This window comes from Muscardinus avellanarius (genome assembly GCF_963383645.1).
Source record: "Muscardinus avellanarius genome assembly, chromosome: 11".
Lineage (NCBI taxonomy): Eukaryota > Metazoa > Chordata > Mammalia > Rodentia > Gliridae > Muscardinus > Muscardinus avellanarius.
Genome location: NC_137797.1, coordinates 21,558,161 through 21,581,284, shown reverse-complemented (window position 1 = coordinate 21,581,284; position 23,124 = coordinate 21,558,161). Strand labels below are relative to the sequence as shown.

The window sequence follows — 23,124 nt, the reverse complement described above, 5'->3', positions numbered from 1 at the left end:
ACAGAATTGATTCACCGACCTGATTCATAATCTAGTCTAGAAGTGTATGTTGAACATATCATAAGTTTATATTGACCTAACCTCTCATCTCTAGCTGTTGGAATTATGCCCACATATCAAAACCTGACTTAGATTCATATCTTCCACAGATATTCCTGGACACCTTAGCCACAAGTGAAAGCATTATATTCTGTAACTCTTTGACTTTTTTTTTATCACTTATATTACTCAACTTTTATTATTTTAATTGTTTGTAATGTAGTGTTCTCCCCTAAAAACCTATGAACTCTTTAAAAACCTTATCTTAAACACCTGTGCTTACTCAACTCCTAGTATACTACTTGCTAAGCCAAGCATTTTTGAGTACATGTGGATAGGGAAGGAGAGTAAATTCCATAGTAGCATTTTATTTAAAGTAAACAAAAGATTATTATATGTTTAAATTTACAATATGATGAAATTTTCCATTTGTTTTCCTGATTGTTTCTACATATTATATACATTGTCACAAAAATGTTTAAGATCAACACTTAACCCTTTACCCTTCCCCCTCCCCCAGTACAAGGTCTAGTTATGGAATAGAGCATTCTTTTTAATATACAATTTTCTCAGATCACTTTTACTCACCAGTGCCTCATATAGGAAAAATAAATATGATTACAATTTAAATCCATACATAACAGCTTACAATACTTAAGATGATGAACACATGGCAGTCAAGACAGGTAATTTTTCCTCAAACTGTGCAGTGCTAAAAATAAAGGTCTGTGAAACTGCACTGCCATGTCCGGTTTTGTTGTTCCCTGACCTTCCCCCATGTAAGCAAATGAATATCCCGATTAAAGATTTTTTTTTTAAATTCAGCTTTGCGCTTGGATTTTAGCCATAGCATCTTTAACATTCTTATTTGCAAATCCTAGATAATGATCTGTGCCCAATGCCATTCATAAATAGTGGGAATACTGAAGAGTGAAATCAAAGACAAAATCAGTAGCATCAGACCATTGAACAGGGCACCCCATAGGTACATACCCACAGCAGCACTGCAGATTTCAGAGAATCAACCAAGAAGAGGCATCTGCGTTTTATCATGCAGTTCACATGACCAAGAGCAGAGTTACTATGTTTCTGAACCAGGTCCTCAGATATAGTGACATCAGATTTCAAATATGTCCTGAATGGATGGCCTTCATCTGATTTCTGGATAGCTTGGATCACACCCTTATATATCCTAAATCTGAGAATCACAGAGAGCAGGGCCAAGGCCATGTAGGCAGTTAACACTCACAATGCTGAACACTGTCAATGGAAAGCGGCAAAGATAAGCTGGCACCAAACACCAGTCTTCTTAATGTCTCTCCAGTAGAGGAGGCCAGCACCTGAAGACTTACTCAGCTCTGCTGAAAATATAGCAGATACTGATCTGTCCTTTTTTTTCCTGTGTCAGAATTTTTTTCTCAGCTTCTTTAATAAGAACTTTGGGTTCAACTAAGGCTGCCCATCTCTGTTTGAACTGCCAAAGCAGAAATATCTGGAGACAGTAAGGACACCTTTGATACATCAGGCCTATCTTTGGAGAATTCATCTGGAAGTTGGGTTTCATCTTCATCTGTAGGATATATGTTCTTGAAAGAAAAGTCATGGGGTAAATCTGGACAGGGCAGTGACCCAGCTCCATCCTGAACATTAGCAGTTTCACTTTTGTGGCATACTTCTAGGTTAGTGTGTTCCATGACTAATTTAGGTGAAAAACTTGTTTTAGAACTGGTATATGTAGAGAATTCATCTATAATCTCAATTGGAGATGAATCTGGAAATGTTTTATTTTTACTTCCTGAGAATAAGTCATCATTTGAATAAAGTATTGAGCTCCTCCATTTGCAAAGTAATTTTCTCCCTTTTGCTCAATACTGAAACTTCATCAGATGATAGGATATATTTGGTGGTATTCAAATTGGGCTGAAAAGATTGCAAATATGGTTTTTGCCTCAGGTGGTAAGGCACTGAGTTTTTCCTCTTTTTATGTTCTGTTATTAATCCAGATGAAGTTTCAGTGAGAGTTTCTTTCATGAGCTTCACAGCTTCCTCTTGTTTTTGTGGAACTTCAGGTATTGAAGTTCCTAAATAAGTCAGCTGGTTCAGATCTCAGCTAGCTCAGAATGATCGGGCACTGGCCTTTCCACTTTTGCTATATCTGAATAATTAGAGAAATCTGGACTTGGTTCAGTAGAGAGCTTTGTTTCTTTAATTAAATCACATGCAGTAGATATGTAAGGAGCTTCTGTTTCCTGAACAATTGCATTAATATTTTCAGGCTCTTTAATTTCTTCCTTTATTCCTGATGCCTTTTTAGTGATACATTCGTGGCCTCTTCATATGATGGGGGTTTTCAGGCTCAAGTTTTATGCTACCATAATTAACTGAAGACAGAGCTTCTAATGGTGATGAACTGGGCCATGCTGCAGAAGCACCAGCACTACAAACTGGAGAACTTAATGGTGCTTCCATTACAATGTCAGGCAAAACTGGTGAAGGAGTTGCTTCAGATTCTTCAAATGATGGGCAAAGCTGTGCTGCAAGGCAGAGCGACTCCTGCAAAGTTCTGATGTTTGGACCAAGTCCACTTTTGTTTCATAAGCAGTCTTTGTACCGGTAGCTTCATTCAATTCACTTTCTCATGCTTCCTCTACTGAATCTGGGGTGAGACCTTCAGACATGTTTGCCAGTACTTTCTCGGTTACGTTTGATAAATGATCTGCTGTGACATGACCTGTCTCAGAAGCCTGTGTTGCCACAAGGAAAGGATTTGATGTTCTGATGGTAGGCTTCTTCTCTCTTAACCATTTGGGTCTTCTTTTCTTCTAACATTTTTTTCCATCTGTCTTGTTTTCTGAAGTATGATCTTCTAGAAAAGAAAAAATGTTTCTTGCAATGCTTTCTGTTGCTTTGAGGTTAAAGGCAGCACCTGTGATATATGCTCTTGAAACATCTTTCACAGCTTCTGGTGTACTGAGAAAAGAAGCAGCCTCATTATTGCTTTCACTGTCTTTTTTCATGATTTGTGTGCTCAAAGTTATCTGGAAAATACTTTTTATCCACTTTACTTTCCAAATTGCTTTTTATATTACTTCTGGCAGCCAACACATTACCGTCTCCCTTACAACTATCTTTTACTTCCCATACTTGCTCGAATGATTTGAAATCTGCATATTCCTCCCTTAAGGGTGCTTCTACTCCAACTCCCATTTCATTAAAACTGTCCTTTGTTTCTTATGAAGACATTACTTTGTCCTTTTCTTTAACCAATTTAGAAAGGAATATAGGTATTCCTTTAAATAAAGGATGGTATTACAAACTAAATCCTCCTCTTCATCTTTACTCTTCATAATTATTTCTTCCCTAGGGTTTTCTGCATGCATGGCACATACTGTTTTTGGAGAGCCAATGAGTGATGATCCCATTTCTGAGTGTTCTAATTCTGAAAGCTGCTAAATGTCTATCTACAAATGGATTTTTTGCCTTCTTTGAGAACTCTTTAGAAGCTTCATTTAAAGTTCCATGAAGTGCTCCTTGCATGGGTGATACTGCTGATAAATTAGCAATGTGTTCATGTTCTTTAAAAGAAGTAGCTGAGAGAGGAGATAGAGAAGGAAGAGAAGCAGCAGTTTCAAGTAGACAGATGGGAAATCCTCCTGACCAGCCAAAACAGTGTTGTGTGGCTGCTCCTTCAAGTCCATAATTTTGTCTGCAGAGGAGTGTATCACAGGCTCAGATGCAGCAGGAAGAGCAAAGAGAGTCTTGATAGTTTTTTGAAGATTCTGGTTCCATCCATGTGAGGCCAGGGTCTGCAGCTCAGGACATGGTGGCAGGAAGCAGAGAGGGGAAGAGAGCCCTCTGCCCTCACATCATGGAGGCCGGAAGCAAACAGGCAACAGCAAGGGGATAGGACAGTTTTGTGTTTTGTGTTTAAGTAGCCCCTTTCATCCTCTTTCAGGAACTTTGAATAAGGCATGAAAAGGAAGTGTTTTTCTAGTCTTTACTAGTTCTTGATGCAGTTTTTGGCAAAATGTATTAGAAACCAAGGTTTTTTTCATTAGACCACCCAGAAGATCTTTAGGGAATATAGTTTATTTGATTTGCTTTTATAATTTCAGCTCTCTTAAAAGTTGTCGCTTTTATGTCTAAGGTTCTTCAGTCCTAAATTTATTTGTCTTCAGTGTATGGCATCTTCAACAGGCTGGATATTTTTGCTTTAGTATTATTGAAACCAAACTTAAAAAATTTCTGTACATACTCTATTTTTGCCTTTTGTTCATTTGTGTGCTCAATAAATTCGTACTGAGTGCCTATACAGTGTGAGGCCCCATTTGGTTGCCCATTTATCTGTCACTGACACAAACATTTTTCATACCTTAGGAGTATTTTTGACTCATCCAGTTGTATTGAAGGACTCCAAATCCTTTTGATTCTGTCATTCACACACACATTCAGTGAATATTTATTGAATGCTAACCACATATAAGGATCTTGAGATAGACTTATGGATAAAACAGATGAAAATTCCTTTCTCACAAAGTTTACATTTTATTTTAGTAAGGGGAAAAAACATCTTGGGTGCATACTTGGCCTGCTCAAAGAACAGCATGAAGAAGGATGAGAGTGATTAGGTGATGTCAAAGTACGAGTAGGAGGAGGCCAGGGCATAACAGGTCTTGGGGCCCACTGCAAGATGTCTTACTTCCTCGTAGGGACTCCTGAAGTATCACCTGCATCCATCCTTTGCCATTTCCCTCTACTCCTAGCCTCTTTCATGTCTTGCTAGCTCAGGCTTGCATGGCTTGAGCAGTTTAATGAGTGGATTACCGGCCATCCTGTGTGTTGCTGCCAAATTAATCTTTGTGGAAATTTTTGTCATTCGGCCAGTATATATTAGTACCTGCTATGAGTAAGAAGCTGTTTGGTATTAGGGATATGGTGAAAATAGGAGAGCCATACTCTACTATCTTTCATCAACAATATGATTATGTATGTAATTAGTTGTCACTGACTAGTTATAGCTGCATGCCTATATGATCTAGAGCAGATTGTTTAGCCTTTCTATGTCAACTTCATTTTCTGTAGAATGGGGCTAATAGCACCCATCTCACAGAGTTGTGCTGATTAAATGAAGTTAGCACAGAGTGAGTGCTTACATAGATACAAACTGAGCCCAAATTCCTGTACTTAGTGTCAGAGATCACCCACACACACACACACAACCATCACACCATCCTTGCCCTTTGCGACGGACTAGGCTTGTTACTTCCTTCTTGTATCTTTCTAACAGTGCACTCTAGTCCCCACCTGAGTTTTTCTTGTCATTCAGAGCTCACTACCAGTTTCAGCTTTTTGTGTAGCTTTGCTATAAGACCAGTACCACCAACCCTGGGATTCTTAATGTGTGTGGCTGTCAGGCTTCTGTTTGACATGTGGGTATCTTATTAATAAGATGCTAATCTTGTGTTATAACTGCTACATATTCCTTGCCTACCCAGCACAGTGTTGGATATATTGTTGACATGTAGAATATCTTTATTAAAATTATATGATTAACTAAACTGTCTTATTTTTTCATTTATAGTATGTATAGTACACTTCTGGCTCATAAAAAACTACATATAAGAAATTTTGCTGCTGAAAGTTTTACTTTTCTTATGAGAAAGGTTAGTTTGATGCTTTATATATTTATTGCTAGTCAAGCTATAAGGATCTGATAAGAAACATATCTGTTAATGTGGTTATTTTGGATCAATTTTTCAAATATAAAAGCAGAAACTTGATACTATTTTGAGTTTATTTCACTGTAAGGTTTACTCTGCAATCTCTAATATGACATAATTTAGGTCACTCTAAGTTTTTTTAGTAACTTTCTGTGTATTTCAAAGTGCCCACTAATTCAAGCAGTAAATACATGAACAGTAAGACGAATATGGAGTAATGATATCATGGAAAGAACTGGTACCATAGTTTCACTTGTATTGTCTAAAATTTCTCTAGTAAATTTTAGAGGGTTTTTATAATAAAAATCATTGGTATCAAATTTTTTGTGTGTTCATAAAGTACAATACATGATTTATAATTTACTTTAAAAGCTAGCAGTTACCTGATGTAGTTTTTCTTTTTTGGGGTGTTGGGGCCTGGGAATGGAACCCAGGGGCATTCAACCTCCAAGCTACACCCCCTGCCCTATTTTTTATTCTTTATCCTGAAACTGGGTCTCGCTGAGTTGCAAATAGCCTCACTAAGTAGTTGAGGCTGGCTGCGAACTGCATTCCTCCTGTCTCAGCCTCCTGAATGCTGGGATTACAAGCTTGCGCCACCACGCCCAGCTCTGTAGTTTTTCTTGATATATACCTTTCTATCACATTCGTGAATTTACTCTCTTATGTGACATTACAGGTGGGGCACACACTTTTGTAGTAAGTTGAGAGCATTATAAATGTTTATTCTTTTCCAATTTTTTCCTAAGCGTTTTTAAATATGAACATGTAGAATAGGAAGTATGTTTTCTTCATTTGAATATATTTATATTATAAATATAATTTTTTTCCATTTTCCATTTTAGGTCTCTGATAAAAATGCACTTTTCAATTTAATGTTTCTTGATCTAAATGAACATCCAGAAAAAGTGGAAGGAGTTGGACAGTTACTCTTTGAAATGTGCAAAGGAGTTAGAAATATGTTTCATTCCTGTACAGGCCAGGTAAATAATAGGAGTCTTGGGAGTCTATGTGGAAGGATTAAACAGAAAATAGAAAAGGGGTGGGCAAATGATATGACGTGAGCATAGCCCAGAATGCAAAGAAAGTACTAAATTAGAATTAGAGGATTAAAACAGCTGCCTAATGTAGGCCTGGGTACTTTTACTTATAGAATCAGTTCTATACTCTTCAACCTGCATTCTAGGAGGTAATAACAAATTTATTAATGGCTAAGCTGCCATATCCTTGATTATTCCAGAACAGATTTTTAAGGCAGGTAATGTAATCAGAGTGGAAAATCACAGACTAAAACTTAAAAAATATTTACATATTTTATTTCCTCTTGCATTTCTGCAGGCAATAAAGCTAATTTTGCAAAAGTTGGGACCAGTTACTGAAACAGAAACTCAACTACCATGGAATTTAGTTGGAGAAACACTCAAAAACATGGCCAAATCCACTGTACTCTACATCTATAAGGAACATTTTGGTATATTTTTTGACTGTTTGCAAGTGAGTTCTAATTTTTAAGGATGGGTCCATTATAAAGAGTCTTAAGTATATTTTTGCCCTGAGTTTAGCACAGCACTCTTGGAGATTATACTTTATAATCATTTTCTTTATACTCTTACACACTATTAAGATCTCCCCCCCCCCACCCCAGTACCCTTTTTATTTTCCTTGACATCCTGAGCTGCAGTAAAGCATGGTATTTAAGAGAGGCTTTGGAGTCAGGCTGCCTGCTTAAGTTTGGCTCTACTTATTGCTGGTGTGAGTTGGGAAAGGTTAATTTAGATATCTATTCCTCAGTCTTTTCATCTGACAAATGGAGGTGATAATAATGTTCCCTGCCTCATTGTTGTAAGGAGGGTGAATAAATACTTGCAAGTAACTCAGAGCAGAGTACTTTGTAACTTAGCTGGCATTATCATTGGTGATTCCTGATAAATGTGTCTCTTTCCTCCAAAGCAAAAGAATAAGAAAAGTTGAACTGGATCACACAATATTTTATCATTGGATGAACAAATAAACTGAATATTTTATAGTTGTTTTCCCTGTTAAATTCTTTGTTGGCAGGAATCACTCCTGGATCTGCATAATAAAGTAACAAAAAAGAATGGTTGTGAAGGTTCCAAACAGATTAAAAGGTTATTAGAAACTTACCTCATACTCGTGAAACATGGACATGGGTCAAAGATAACCAAACCTGCAGATGTTTGTAAGGTGAGTTCCCAACTTGAGGTGCGTAAGGATATGTTTATAAAGAGTCAGTTGATAACTGTACATTGTTTTTTCTTTTGTTTTTACAGGTGTTGTCTCAAACATTACAGGTAGCCAATCTCTCCACGTCTTGCTGGGAGACTCTCTTGGATGTCATTTCTGCTTTGATCCTAGGTGAAAATGTTTCCTTGCCAGAGGCCCTCATTAAGGAAACCATAGAAAAGGTAATTTGTTTCAACAAATATGAGTATTTAATAATATATTTAGCATTGAGGAAGGTTGCTGGGAAATACAAATAAAGCATGACAAAGGCCCTGCCCCTGAGGAATTTATAATCTTGTTAAGGAGATATGAGTTGCATGCTATAATGAAAATAATCAAAATAAAGTGTGGTAAAAGCTAAATCTTTACAGAAAATGTTCAGTGAGCATGGACAGCTGGTCATGTGCTTGGTGTGAGCTCAGTATTCCAGGGTGGATGCTATGACTCCTATAGTTTTTAGATGCTATTAGGGAAAGGAGCGGGGATTGAGTAGTTGAAATCTAGTGAATTAATCTGTAGAAGATACATATTGGATTATAAGTCCTTATTCTGCCTGGGGTTGAAGAACAGAGAAAGCTTTTCATAGGACTGATATTAAGGATAGTCCTTGAAGGTTTCATAACAGTCTGCCAGTCCGCAAAGGAGTTAAAACACTAGAAGCAGGGATAGCAAAGGCCTGTGTTTGTAAATATGTGTAGTCTGGCACAAGGACACCTGAGAAAGGGTGATATGATAACAGCAAATCTCAGTTCAACTTTCAAAAATTAGGTTGCTTTTTATCCTGCATGTAATGAAGAGCCTTTGAAGAATTATAAGCAGGCCTTTAAAGAATTTGATGAGATTGACATTTAAGTGAGTTTGGGAGAAGGTTTGGAGGTGGGGGAGGTTGGAAATAGATCATTTAGGTAGTTTATAGCTTCATGTAATACAGCCTGACACCTTGGGAAGGTAAGATTATATTCCATACCCTTTTGTGATTCTGCATAGCTAAGGAAAAGTCAAGTAGCTCTTAGGCAGGGCCTGCATAATCATTGAAATGCAGTGTCCATTGAATTTGTTTTAAGTTTCTTGGAGAAGGCTGAGACTTTATTTGGACAGAATGCTGGCTGAAGGGTCCCTTGGTTCTCTTAGTATAGGTGGGGATTTTTGGAGGGCAGTGGGGAGAGTAATTTCTACTTCCTTTAATGTCTTTATAAACCTGTGTTTCACAGACTTTTGAGAGTGGATTGGAGAGACATTTAATTTTGGATTTTTCTGAAGTCATGTTTGCTATGAAGCAATTTGAGCAGGTGAGCAAGTTTAAAGTATTTTTCTTAAGAAGGAACAGATTTGGTGATTGAAATTTTAGTCAGTGTTCTAAAAAAGAAATTATGTTTAATTCTAGGTTACAGGTGAAACTTTATTCTGTACACTAAGACATCTTAAATGATACTCAGTAACCATTTTGTTTTTAATAATACTTGAGCTAATTGCAGAACCATGTGGTAAAGTTGAAAACCCAGTTTAAGGAAAGTTTATGTTAATTTGAAGCCCAGAAAATAGTTTTTGAAGCAGATTGTTTTAGAGGAAAGCTGCAAGTTTATTTCATTGCTTCAGTATAGATACCCGATAGAACAAAGTAGAAATCTTTCTTGTTATCTTGAATTTATTTCACTTCCTTCCTCTTATTCCTGTCAATCATTTGCCATTCCCCATAATGAAGTACGTTACCTCTGTGTCTGTCATCTCATTTTTACGTTTCATCTTTAAAAATAAACATACTAATTTAATTTTAAAAAACAAAATGTGAAGCCAGGTGTGCTGGTGCACGCTTGTAATCCCCTCACTTGGGAGGCTGAGACAGGAGGATCGCACAGGTTCGAAGCCAGCCTCAGCTACTTGGTGAGGCTCTTAGCAACTTAGTGAGACCCTATTTTCAAATAAAATAGAAAATAGGTCTGGGAGTATAGCCCGGAAATAGAAAGTCTCTGGGTTCCACCCCCAGTACCACCAATAATAGTAATAATAATAAATAAATAACAAAATGTGTATTTATACAAGGTCCTATTTCTGCTACACTAAGACTCATTGTCTAAAATTTAAAAAAGCTCATTGTCTTTCTAAGCAACTTCTTTTTTTTTCCTTTGCTCCCCTTAGATCTTATTTTTAATTTTTTTTTTTTTTTTTTTTTTTTTGGTGGTACTGGGGTTCCTGGAAGCCCTTCTACCTCCGGGCTACACTCCCAGACCTATTTTTACATTTTCTTTTTTGGAAACAGGGTCTCCTAAGCCAGCGCACGCGGCTGGCTTCGAACCTGCGCGATCCTCCTGTCTCTGCCTCCCAGGCGCGGGGATTACAAGTGTGCGCCACCACGCCCGGCTTTTTAATATTATTTTTATCGCTGGGTGTGGTGGCCACCGCTTGTAATCCCCGCGCTTGGGAGGCGGTGACAGGAGGATCGCGCTGGTTTGAAGCCAGCCTTGCTGGCTTAAGAGACCCTGTTTCCAAAAAATATAAAAAATAGGTCTGGGAGTATAGCCCGGAGGTAGAAGGGTTCCATCCCCAGTACCACCACCACCACCCCCCAAAAAAAATGTATATATATATATATTATTTTTATCAGAGTACTTATGTGTGTGTATAGTTTTAAAAGATAGTAATTTTTTCTCTATTTCCCTTACCAGCATTAACCACATCTAATAATTTTTTTCCTCTTATTTACATATTAAAATCATCTGAATATGTTATCCTTAATTTGTCAGTTTTGTTGTTATCTGTAATCGTCCTCCTTTGGTAGATGGATTTGTAGCTCTCTTATATGCCTCATCTCCCCAGTCACAGATTTTGGTTGAATCCATATTTCCCACATACTTAATTTTTATAAGCAAGAAGTTTTTTTTTTAATTATAGCTCATTTTTTGTGTACATTCTTGTTTTTCTTGGAGTTAGCAATTGTCTCATCTTTTAAAAGCTAGAGAATAGCAGTCCAATAAATGTCTTCCAGCAACACTATGTACCTTTCATGTAGCAAACCGTCAGCTGACTTAGCAGCTCAGTTTTTCCTCTGCTTTCCTGGAGACATTCTTCCTGCAGCGATTCCAGTCTGACTTGGTCGCTTTCTCAGCCCACTGCTCAGATGTAGTGCGAGGGGATCCTTTTGCTTCTCCTCTGTTTCCTGAGCCTCATGTTTCCCATCCGTTAGTGAAGTCTCTTATTTTTATGAAATACATTTTCCAGAGATTCCTGAGATGGGTAGATGAAGGTAAAAGTTTAAGATTTAGTACACCTGAAAAGAATTCTCTCCTTACACCACATTGATAGTAGGCTGGGCATAGAATTCATTTTCCTGTGCAGTTTTTAAGGTGTTTCTGCCTTGTCTTCTAGTTTTCTTGGTTCCTGTAGAGAGCGTTAATGCCATTGTGATTACTGATCCTTTATTTATGAACTCTCGTGTTTTTGAAGTGTTGGGATCTTCTCTTTATTGAAGGTGTTCTAGAGTTTTTATCTTTTAATAAGAGTGATTTCTTTTCTTTAGCTTTTTCTACCAAGTTTTCTCGCATATATTGGGAATTGCTTCTTGACCGATGACACTGTGAGCAGAGATGAAGCACTGGCCATTTTGGCCAAGCTCATTCTGAACAAAGCAGCACCTCCCACAGCCGGCTCCATGGCGATTGAAAAGTACCCTTTGGCTTTCTCACAGCAGACAGAGGGGTGAGTTGTGAGTTTGTCCCCAGTAATGTTGGAACGTTACCCATTTGAGTTCAATGTAAAAGAATATTGTGAAAAATGAAGATTTAGAAGTATTAACTGGGGAGATGTTCATGATAAACTGTTATATTAAAAAGCGAGTTATAGGACTGAAGACATAGTATTGTAGTGTTATCTCATCTTGCAAAGTGAAAATGTGTATATAAGCATAGAAAAACGTGGAAGGATATATACAGACCTCTTAATATGCTTATACCAGGAGAATGGTAGGGAAACGATGAAATGATTCAATTTTTTTAACCTCTTATTTTAGATAATTACAGATTTACATGCAGTTGCAAGACATAGCACAAAGAAGTTTCATGTACTTCTCACTCAATGTTCCCCATTGGTAACATCTTGTATTAAGTATATTGCAGTATTAGAACGAGAAAATTGGCACTAGTATAAGCCACCACTAACCATATTCAGATTTCTCCAGTTTTATGTGTGGTCATCTAGATATGTACATGGACAAATTGGATAAAACTGCTCTGTGCAATTTTATTGTGTAGATTTTTAACTAGTACTAGAATTAAGAAACTCTCAGTACAAGGATTCATCATGCTACCTTTTAATAGCCTCACTCACCTTCTGCTTTTTAGTTTATTCCTAACCTCTTACACCCAACTCTCCATTTTAATTTTTGTCATTCCAAGAATATTATAGAAATGGAATCATACAGTATACACCTTTCGAAAATGGCTTGTTTCATTTAACATAATTTTTTTAAGACTGATAAAAGTTTCATGTATCAGTAAGTGAATTCCTTTTTTATTGCTTAGAGTAGTATTGGTATGAGTGTAGCATTCATTATTAGTTAGTTTGGGGCTATTATGTATAAAGCTGTACTGAACATTCATGTTTTCATTTCTATGAGATAAATGCCCTGAAATGGAATGTTGGGTTGTATGATAGTTTTATAAAGAATACCAGTTTTCCAGAGTGGCTATGCCATTTTATGTTTCCACCAGCAAGATGTGAGTGATTCAGTTTCTCTGCATTCTCACCAGCTATTAGTGTTTATTTGCTCATTCATGTGTTGCTGATCTGATTGGAGTGTAGTGATGTTCTCATTGAATTTCCCTATTGGCTAATGATGTTGAAGCATCTATTCAAGTGCCTATTTGCCATCTGTATGCCTTCTGTAGTTAAATTTTTGATTTTTTGGCCTGTTTTCTAACTAATTACTATTAATAATAGTAATAGTAATTATTATTATTATTTTTCAGTTTTGAGAATGGTTTGTATATTGTAGATATAAGACCTTTTATCAGATACATGATTTGTAATTTGCAAATCTCTTTTCCTGTCTATAGCTTGTCTTTTACAGAGCTAACCTCTAAGTTTTAATGAAGTTCAGCTTACTGAATTATCCTTTTATGGATAATGCTGTTAGTGTTGAGTCTAAAATCGTCACTCAATTCAAAGTTGTAAAAATTTTCTCTTACTTTTTTTATAAAAGTTGTATATGTAATGCTGTATATTTTAAGCCTATGACCCATTTTGAGCTAATTTTTGTATAAGGCTTGAGGTTTAAGTCAAGTTTCTTATTACTGTGGATGTCCACTTATTTTGACAACCTTTGTTGAAAAGGCTGTTTGTTCTTCCTCATGGACGCTGACATGGTGGTGCATGCCTACAATCCCAGTACGTGAGAGGCTAAGACAAGAGAATCTCAGGTTTACGACCAGCCTCAACAGCTTAGGGAGACTTTCAGCAACCTAGCTAGACCTTGTTACAAAAACAAAAATTAAAAAGGGCTGAGGGTGTTGCTCAGAGGTAAAATGTTTCTCTGTTCAGTTCTCTAGCGCCAAAAACACACACGTGCATGCACATTCACCAGTTGGGTGTATGTTTGTGAATCCACTTCTGGGTTCTCTATTCTTTTCCATTGATATATGTGTCTATCCTCTTCCCATACCACACTCTTGTTACTGTAGCTATAAATTAAGTCTTAATATCTTTAAGTAAAAATCTTATTTTATTATTTTTCAAATAGTTTTAGGTACTCTTTTTGTGTGTGTGTGTGTTTGGTACTGGAATTGGAACACAAGGGCTTTTCTGCCTCCAGGCTCTATTCCCAGACCTATAATTATACTTTATTTGGAAACAGGGTCTCACTAAGTTGCTGAGAGCCTCACTAAGTAGCTGAGGCTGGCTTCAAACCTGTGCAATCCTTCTGTCTCAGCCTCCCAAGCGCTGAGATTACAAGTGTGCACCACCACGCCCAGCCTGTTTTAGGTGCTCTTGACCTTTTGCCCTTCTGTATAAATTTAAGAATACACTTGTCTGTATCTAGAGAAAAACCTTCGGGGATTTGTTAAGAATCCATTAAGCCCCTGGATCAATTTGGGGAGAATCAACATGTCCTTGAGAATATACAAACAGTTAACTTTATATCAAGAGATGGAAAGAGAAATAAAGAAATGACTTATTTTAAAAATTTTATACCTTTGCATTATTTAAATCGCTAAAAGGGCCATGAATTACTTTTCCAGTTTCATTAAAAACAACATATAACTTTTAAAAGTTAAAAATAGTTCTTTTAAATATGTGAGAGGATTCAGCTTATTGTCTTCCAAATAGTTAAGTGGGTATACTTCTAGAAATTGTAGATTGGGAAATGTCATTCCTTTGTTTTGACATTTGACTTTATGTCTTGGGTTAGTTAGACCTGTGCTGAGTTTATAGTTATGCTTTACATAAGTTAACAGTTCTTGAGTTTGCACTGAGTTTTCAGCTTTTGAAGCTTCACAGCATTTATTGAAGTGGAAGTTATTTTCTCCATAGTCATACAGCAGAGAGAGTGTGTGTGTGTGTGTGCACGCACTACTACAGATTGAACCCAGGACATTCTACCTCTGAGATACATCCCAAGCCCTATTTTATTTTTTATTTTGAGACAGGGTAAGTTGCTGAGGCTCTAATCATTCTGTCTTGGCCTCCCAAGTACTGAGACTACAGGCGTGCACCACTATGTCTGGCTAGCAGTTAGCTTTTGAGTTTGATCAGCTTGAGATTCTGGAGGAACTTGTTTCTTTAAACTTATTTGTATCTTCTGCTTACCTTAAAAGGAGCTTCTCTATCAAAATGTGGTAACAGAGCCATAGTTTTTAATCGACTGAGCTCTGATTCCTGAGGAGTGGATAATGAGTAACTCCTGTAGAATTATCCCTTTGGACCTTTTCTTCTCGCTATTTCAACTTCAGGCCAGTTTCTGAGAGGCACATTTTTTGCCAGTGACCAGAGCTGTGATTTCCATGCCAGGGAGTGAAGCTGTTTCATTGGTTGGCTTCCATGAGGTGAAGGCACGGGACTCATGTGTCTTGATGTCACACATTGTCATCTCAACCCTCTCATATCATCCTGGGAAGGTGGCATTGGGAAATAAAAAATAAATTTAAACCAGGCGTGGTGGCGTATGTTTGTAATCCCAGCACTTGCGAGGCTGAGAAAGGATGATGGCACAGGTTTGAAGCCAGCCTCAGCTACTTAGAGAGGCTCTCAGCAACTTAGTGAGACCCTATTTCCAAGTAAAACATAAAATAGGTATGGGAGTATAGACCAGAGGTAGAAAGCCTTGGGTTCTACTCCCAGTACCACCAAAATAATAATAATAATAATAATAATAATAATAATAATAATAATAAATTTATATGCATCATCTTTCTTGGAGAGACAACTTCCTTGTCTCTCCAAGAAAACATCCATCTACTACTACCACCACTTCACAGAGCTGTACGTATGAATGGTCACCTTTGTCTTGATTCCTTCCATGAAGATTTTAAAATAATAGTTCGAATATTCTTAGTAACACTCTACCATCTCACAAGATTTTTTTAGGAGAATAAAAAGAGATAATTAATGTGAGAATGATCTTCAGAAGTAAGTTTGTTCTGTCATTTGACAAATATGTATAGTATCAGGTACTGTTATAGACAACGGGTACAATAATGAATAAGAAAAATGTTCTTTTTTGGGGGGAGATAACATTCCTTTGGGGGGGCATGGTAAGGCAAATAAGCCAATATGATGATTTGTAAGTAGTGTTAAAAAGGAAGTAGCAGGCGTGACGGCAAAGGCTTGTATTCTCAGTAATCAGTAGTCTGAGACAGGAGGATCATAGGTTCAAGGACAGCCACAGCAAGTAATGAGACTCATCAACCAGTGAGCTCTGTTTCAAAAACAAATATAAAGTGAGGCATGAGGTGTAGCTTGGAAGTAGAATGCTCCTGGGCTCAATCCCCAATAACACACACACACACACACACACACACACACACACACAGTAAAACGGGGTGTCAAGAGAGGGAATGGAGGAGGCACTCATTACTCCTTTTTGGAGCAGGGACCTTTGGGCTGATTGTAATTATGAGGAGTCAGCCTTGCCCAGATCTGAATGAAGGAGTTTCCAGGCATAGCGAGGAGTCATTGCCAAGGCTCAGCTCAGCATGTTTCAGGAATAGACAGTAAGTTTCTGGGGGTGGAGAGCTCTGAGGAAGGACAGTGGGGTGAACGCAGTGAGGGAGGCAGATGAGGGTCAGATCACAAGAGGCTCACAGAAAAAGGCTTTACAGAAGAGAGGATGGGTTGGTTTTTTTTGCAGGAGCTCATTGGCAAGTCTGATAAAGCTGTAGAATGGCTTGGCAATTAAGCTTCTCAATATTTGGTATAATTTCTGCAGATCATCGAATCGTAGTTACTGCCAGAAAGACTATATACATCAAGATCTGGTGACTTTAAGAAATTGACACTTAAAGTAACTTGTCTGTTATCATTTCTGATTATTTGAAACCCTGAGTAATATTGAAACAAAAGAAAATGTGACTTTTTTTTATTAATGTTAATAACAAAAAGGGGATAGGAGTAAAATCCTTGTGTTTTATCTCCCTTGTATAATAAACTAACCCAACTGGATATGGAGGACAATTATAAAACAAATAATTTTACTTGTTTTTTCTATGACTTTTCTTTCTGTTAGATTTCTGTCTTCCAAATAGAAGTGAGGCATGGTACACAGACAAGAATAAAAAGAGGCTAGCCAGAAATGTAGAGAGTAACAGGTACCCAAAATGAAATGCCATGTGAGAAGATGTCACAGAGTAACCATGTTAAGTTAAACAGCTGGAGAAAGATGCTTCTAAGTCATAATCATTTTAATAGTATTTGTCAACTTTACCACTGTAACTTTGCAACATCATTCTACATTTGGGAAGCAGTGAAATGTTTGTCAGAAAGGGAAAGGAGACTAGGGAAAGTCACTTCTTGATTTATTCCAGTGAATTACCCCTCTGGTTTTTAAGACATGCTCAGCAGTACAAAAACACTAGAGAGTCTTGGCATAAAATATGAAGGAAATTAAAATAGAAGTAGAAGAAAGTGGAGCCAGTGGAGTTGAAAGCGCCTTTTAATGAAAATAGTAGTGACTCACATTTGTTCAGTCTATATTCAGCCACCACCATCAGTTTCCTCTACCCCCAAAGTGCTCCACGTTGGAAAGGAATGAGAGTCATTTCAAATCTCAGAGCAAAAGTGATTGTATACCCTCCTATTAAACATTCGTTTATCTTTTCATCCTTCAGAGCCTACTTAAGACAGAGGAAGACTAGATCCAAGGAGAAAGAGGAACAGTTTTCAGTTTTGGACCATCTCTTATCTATAATTCAGTCACCCCCAAATAAAGATACTACTTACCTTTCACATTCTTGGGCTGCCCTCGTAGTACTGCCTCATATTAGGTAAGAATATAAATTATGGTTAATTTTGAAAAAAATATTTAGTATGTGATTAAAATACGTCCATCATTTTTTGTCATCCTGTGGGAAAAAAATTGAATGACGGCTTGAACTTTTCCCTCTTTCCCTGTACTTCTTGGACAGGCCTCTTGAGAAACAGAAGGTGATACCACTAGTTACATGCTTCATAGAGTCACTCTTCATGACTATTGACAGAGGGAGCTTTGGAAAAGGTCAGTTACAATCACCATTTGTTCTTTTCTCTGTCTTTTTTGGCACACCCAAAGTAACTGTAAACATATATAATACCAGAGCATAATAGTAACATTGTGTTCTGACCTAACTTCTTACATGATAAATATGGCAAAAAGAGAGAATGAGATGATTGTTTCACTTGCACCCTGTATGTGGTGAGCAGGTCAAGCTGATGTGAACATACAGAGAGGCAGGTGTAGAAAGGATGCCATAGCCGGGCGTGGTGTTGCGCTCCTGGAATCACTGTGCTTAGGAGGCAGAGCCAGGAGGATTGCAGGTTCAGGGACAGCCTCAGTAACTTAACAAGACCCTGTTTTCAAATTAAAATAAAAACGGACTTGGGGGTTTAGCTTGGACATAGAATGCTTCTGGACTCAAACCCCAGTACCCAAAAAAAAAAAAAAAAAAGGATGCCACAGCATAGAAGACTTTGGTTTTTGAGCCCCAGCTGGTGTCTTATTCCCCTTTTCCCGAGCTCTTTACCCCTCAAGCTCTGAGTATCTCCATTTGCTTGCCCTGAGCAAGGTGCAAGTTCTTTTGTAACTTTCTGGCAGCCCTGGCACATGTGTTCCTTCTGCCTACTGACCTAAGTTGTGTCATTCAGTGAACTCTTACATATCTTTCAAAACTCAGCTCAGGTAAAACACCCTTAGAAAGGCTTTCTTAACCTCTTCCAGGCAGAACTAAGCTGCACTGCCCCAGTCCCCATTGCCTGCTGAATACTTATACATTTACCCCAAAACCTATGGATAGCGATTTAAAAGCAAATATTTTGTCTTACCTTAACATGGTATTTTCTCCTAATGGCACATTCTGTGTTAAATATTAAGCAAACATATCAGAGAATACAGTAGACTCCCACATTTCAAGTACTCAGTGACCACATGGGTCTAGTGGTTACCATATTGAAATGTGGCTATCAGTGCAAGGATTGTTAGTGTGCAGAAAGTTCTGTGGACAACACTGGTCTCAAGGCTAGAGCAAGGGTGGCTAAGGAGCAAGATAGTAAACATTTTACATTTGCGGGGGCCACATTTATCTTTGTTGCAGATGCAGATTCTTTATTTTCTCTTACCTACCATTTAGTTTGCAGGCCATATAAAAACAGGCTGTCTAAGGGCTCTGGCTTGTTAGCCACAGTTTGTGGGTGCCTGGGCTAGAGACTTCATGAGTACCTAAATTAATTGAATGCATACAGGGGAGTAGCTGTTGGATATGTAACTTGGAGAATAATATCAATATGAGTTTGATACAAAGATAATTTGGTTTCTTTTAGTTGAAGGCCACCTTTCCGAATTTCTAGTTTTGGCAATGCCAGGGGTTACAACCATTATATAAGCTGAGTATTACTTAGCCAAAACCCTTGGAACCATAAGTGTTTCAGATTTCACCATTCCTCGGATTTGGGAGTATTTGTATAAGACTCCACTGGTTGAACATCCTAACTTGAAAATCTGAAATCTGAAGTGTTTCAGAATCCAAAACTTTGAGGACCATATTGGCAGTCAAGAAGTGTCAGATTTTTTATTTTTTCAGATTAGGAATTCATAACTTGTATATCATCCTCATCTCAGTTAATAGAACATAAATTTTTTTCTTTACTTCTGAATATATGTTTATCTTAAAAAGATAAAAAGCATAAATCTTATAAAATATAAACCTCTCTTTTCTATTCCTGTTAAGACATTGGCAGATAATTCTTTAGAAGGTATAAATTTACTTTAAAAATGAATTCACCATCCAGGTGTGACAGTGCATGCTTGTAATCCCAGCATTTGGGAGGCTGAGACAGGAGGATCTCAATTTGTGGACAGCCTCAGCTACTTAGTGAGGCCCTTTGTAACTCAGTGAGACCCTGTTTCAAAATAAAGAATAAAAAATAGGGCTGGGGGTATACAGTGCAGGAAGGAGATAAAATGTACCTGGGTTCCATCCCTAGTAACAACAATCTCACACACACACACATACACACACACACACACACACACACACACACACACACATTTGCACAAAAAGAAAGTGAATTCACACCAGGCACCTGTAAAGATTATGTCTGTAATCCCAGAATTTAGAGGCCAAGACATTGAGGATTGCAGCCTCAACAATTTAGTGAGATCCTGTTTCAAAGTAAGAAATAAAGTAGGCCTGGGGGTCTAGCTCAGAGGTAAAATACCCCTGGGTTTCATCCCCAGGACCACACACAAAAAGAGTAAGTTCACTTGTTTTATATGTAACAAATGTTGGATAAATGGGATATTTGGCAGTTACATCAAAGAAGTTAGTAATGCCAATTTTTCTATTTTTCTGCCCTTAGGGAACTTATTTGTTCTTTGTCAAGCGATAAATACTCTGCTAAGTTTGGAAGAATCATCTGAACTTCTTCATTTGGTTCCTGTGGAACGTGTAAAGAATTTAGTGCTGTAAGTAAGCAGATCATCCCTTGGGCTTAATAATGAATATGATATAAACATCTGTTTTTATGAATATAAAATAATTGGATATAGTAATTGCCCCTAATACGGACCCGATAACATTCCTCTGAATCTAGTTTATGTCTGAGTTATATTCCCATGGTGAAGTTTAATACTGATTTAGATCTTCCAGCTGAAATGAGAATTTTATGTAGTGTCTAAATACAGATTTGTCTTTGTAAAGAGAAATTCTGTTGTGTGTATCAGTCGGGGTCGGACTGTAGAGTTCATAATGCCACTTGTTCTCAGGTGACAGCGTTGCAGTCTTGAACATTCCCAAACCCTCCACTGAGTTCACCTCTACATTCCTACCATTTTCAGGTTCTGCCTCACTTAGTCATGCTCCGCATTTGCCTGTGGCCTTTTTGCTATATACTGAAACAATAGAGTTTGCTTAATTGTGTATTAAGTTTAGTTTCCGATTTTGGTAGTAGCCTGGGTCATTATTAGGGATCTGATTATGTGCCTTTCTTAAGGTCAGGCCTTTTGAAAACCTATTAATATGACTTGCTTTTTCAGGAATCTAGTCTGTCTTACTCTCAAACTTTTTCAAGTAGTGTTACTCATTCATTTTATTCAGTCAGTATTTGTTTAGGTTTTCTCATGTACCAGGCCCAATTTTAGAAACTAAGAAATATACTGAATGAAACATACAAAATTCCTGGCCATTGTGGAGCTAATGTTCTAGCGAGATGAGACACTAAACAAAATAAATAAGTAAGCTATATAGGATGCTAGCACAGCGTGCTAAGTACTCTGCAGAAAACCAAAGCCAGGTCTGGAGACAGATGGACCTGAGGTCAGGGCTGGTGGCAGTGTTAACCAGGAAGGGCCTCGCCCAGAGGAAAGGAAACCTGAAGGCAGTGAGAGCGTGAGCCGGGCGCCGGGGTGCTCTGGGGCAGTGGGAGTTCCTGGCGTGGGCAGCAAGGGGCCACCGTGGCCTGGCTGGGCGAGGAGTGGGTGGTATAAGAGGACATAGAGGTGGAAGTAGCAGACATTGTATGGCCTTCAGGCCATGGTAGAGCTTTGACTTTTACTCTGAGTGAAATAGAAGGCTCCAGCCCCAGGAGAATTTTTGGCAGGGGGCTCATGTAGGCTTAAACAGGATCACCCAGGCTACATGTTGAGAAGATGTTGTATTGGAATAAAGGAGACTAGTTAAGGCAATGTATGGCAACAATCCAGAATCCCTCTACAATTCCAAGCCTGGGTGAAGTCAGCGTTTTTCTGTGGTTAAGTGGTTTAAATGGCCAAACACGGTGGTGTGCCCTTATAATTCCATTATTTGAGAGGCTTAGACAAAAGGATCATAGGCACAAGGCCAGCTTCAGCAACTTAGCGAGACTGAAGATAAAAAGGTCTGGAGATACAGCTTGGAGGTAGAAAGCCCCTGGGTCCAATCTCCAGTACCTAAATAAATAAACAGGTTTAAATGAACTTCCTTTGGGGAAAGTTTATATTTTTCCTTTGACTTCACCATCTTTTCTTTCTTACTTAGTCCCTTTTTCTGACTATTCTATTTCAACTTCTCATCCTCCAGTCCTTAGTTCAAGCAGTGGAAGGTGGCTGGAGAAGTTGTAACAAAACGCCCACATAGCACAGCAGAGTGGGATCAGCCTGCCCCCTGGGAAGGCAGGTGGCAGTTAGCCTGGAAGGACTGTCAGAAGCAGATGAGCCTTTGAGGGCGGGTATCCGCTCTCACTGTATCACAAGGCCCTGCTCAGTGCTGAGGCCACATACTGCGTAAGGTTGCACAGCCAAGATAGCCTGGCACCGAGATTTGGCTTCACCTCTTAGTAGTTGTGTAGCCCTGGAGAAGTTAGTTAACCTCTCAACTTTATTATCTCAAAAAAGTAGTTTAAAGGGGGGGGGGGTAGTAGTATTTATGTCATTTCAGTTATGTGCCAGTCACTGTTTTTTTTTGTTTTTTGTTTTTTGTTTTTTGTTTTTGGTGGTGGTACTGGGGTTCCTGGAAACCCTTCTACCTCCGGGCTACACTCCCAGACCTATTTTATATTTTTGAAATAGGGTCTCTTACGCCAGCGCGGCTGGCTTCGAACCTTTGTGATCCTCCTATCTCCGCCTCCCAAGCAGGGGGATTACAAGCGTGCACCACCACACCCGGCTTCAGTCACTGTTCGTTTGAGTACTCTGCATGCATTATTTAATTTAATTTAATCCACACAAGTTCATTTGATATAGGTACTGTTACCATTCTCACTGGGTTTGAAAATAGCACGCTGGTCTCAAATATTCCTGTACAAACCACCTTCAAAAGGGCAGCCTGCAGCAAAGAGTTCTGGCCCCCAAATGTCCGTGATGCCAATATATGTTGAGAAACTTGGCTCCGGTGCTGTCATTCCTCAGAACAAAGTCCTTATCGGGTTCCTCAGGCTGGGACCTGACCCTGGTTCCTCCTGATAGCTTCAGCCACTTTTCCTCTTTAACTCAGTTCTAGCCAGATTTACTAGTTTATTTATTGACTACCTTCCCTGCTAGAATATAAGTTCCAGAAAGGTAGAAGCTTTGTCTTTTATTTACTGCTATATCCACAGGTCTAGAAAGTCACTGGCACACAGTAGGTAGTTACTGGGTGAAGATGGCACATACAGGTCAAGCAGCTTTCCCAGGGTTCTGCTGAGCTCTGTGCCGCTTTTTTCACGAGCTCAGTGCCTGGCCTGCTGAGTATTACATATCTTCTTTTTATGCAACTGTCATTCACAACTGCGGATTGTAGAAGCAGCATTGGATGGCTATCCAGTGAAAAGAGCATTGCCCCCACCTCTGCCTCCAGGAGCGGTGTGTCCTTGAGCACCTCACTTAATCCCCAGGCCTCGGGTTCTTCATCTATAGAATGATGCTTCACTCCATGTAAAACTTCTGCATGCTGCCTTTTAGATTTCTCTCATCCGTGATCATTTTCTGTAG

At 38.4% G+C, this 23,124-nt stretch overlaps 1 protein-coding gene and 1 pseudogene across 2 annotated transcripts in view; one reads left to right on the top strand and one right to left on the bottom strand.

Moving 5' to 3' along the window:
- Positions 1–23,124, top strand: part of UTP20 (UTP20 small subunit processome component) — a gene marked incomplete at both ends in the record, with an annotated part of 110,824 nt that overhangs the window by 5,715 nt on the left and 81,985 nt on the right. Inside the window, 10 exons of the mRNA XM_080705144.1 lie at positions 5,621–5,702; positions 6,605–6,742; positions 7,098–7,253; positions 7,818–7,964; positions 8,051–8,185; positions 9,215–9,292; positions 11,518–11,696; positions 17,318–17,473; positions 17,615–17,703; positions 20,040–20,145. Coding sequence (XP_080561270.1) covers positions 5,621–5,702; positions 6,605–6,742; positions 7,098–7,253; positions 7,818–7,964; positions 8,051–8,185; positions 9,215–9,292; positions 11,518–11,696; positions 17,318–17,473; positions 17,615–17,703; positions 20,040–20,145 — 1,266 coding nt within the window. The remainder of the gene's footprint in view (positions 1–5,620; positions 5,703–6,604; positions 6,743–7,097; positions 7,254–7,817; positions 7,965–8,050; positions 8,186–9,214; positions 9,293–11,517; positions 11,697–17,317; positions 17,474–17,614; positions 17,704–20,039; positions 20,146–23,124) is intronic.
- Positions 861–4,772, bottom strand: LOC308270291 (reticulon-4-like; annotated as a pseudogene). The gene is made up of 2 exons: positions 4,683–4,772; positions 861–3,845 (listed from the first exon to the last, which is right to left on the bottom strand). The product of its transcript is annotated as a reticulon-4-like (transcript).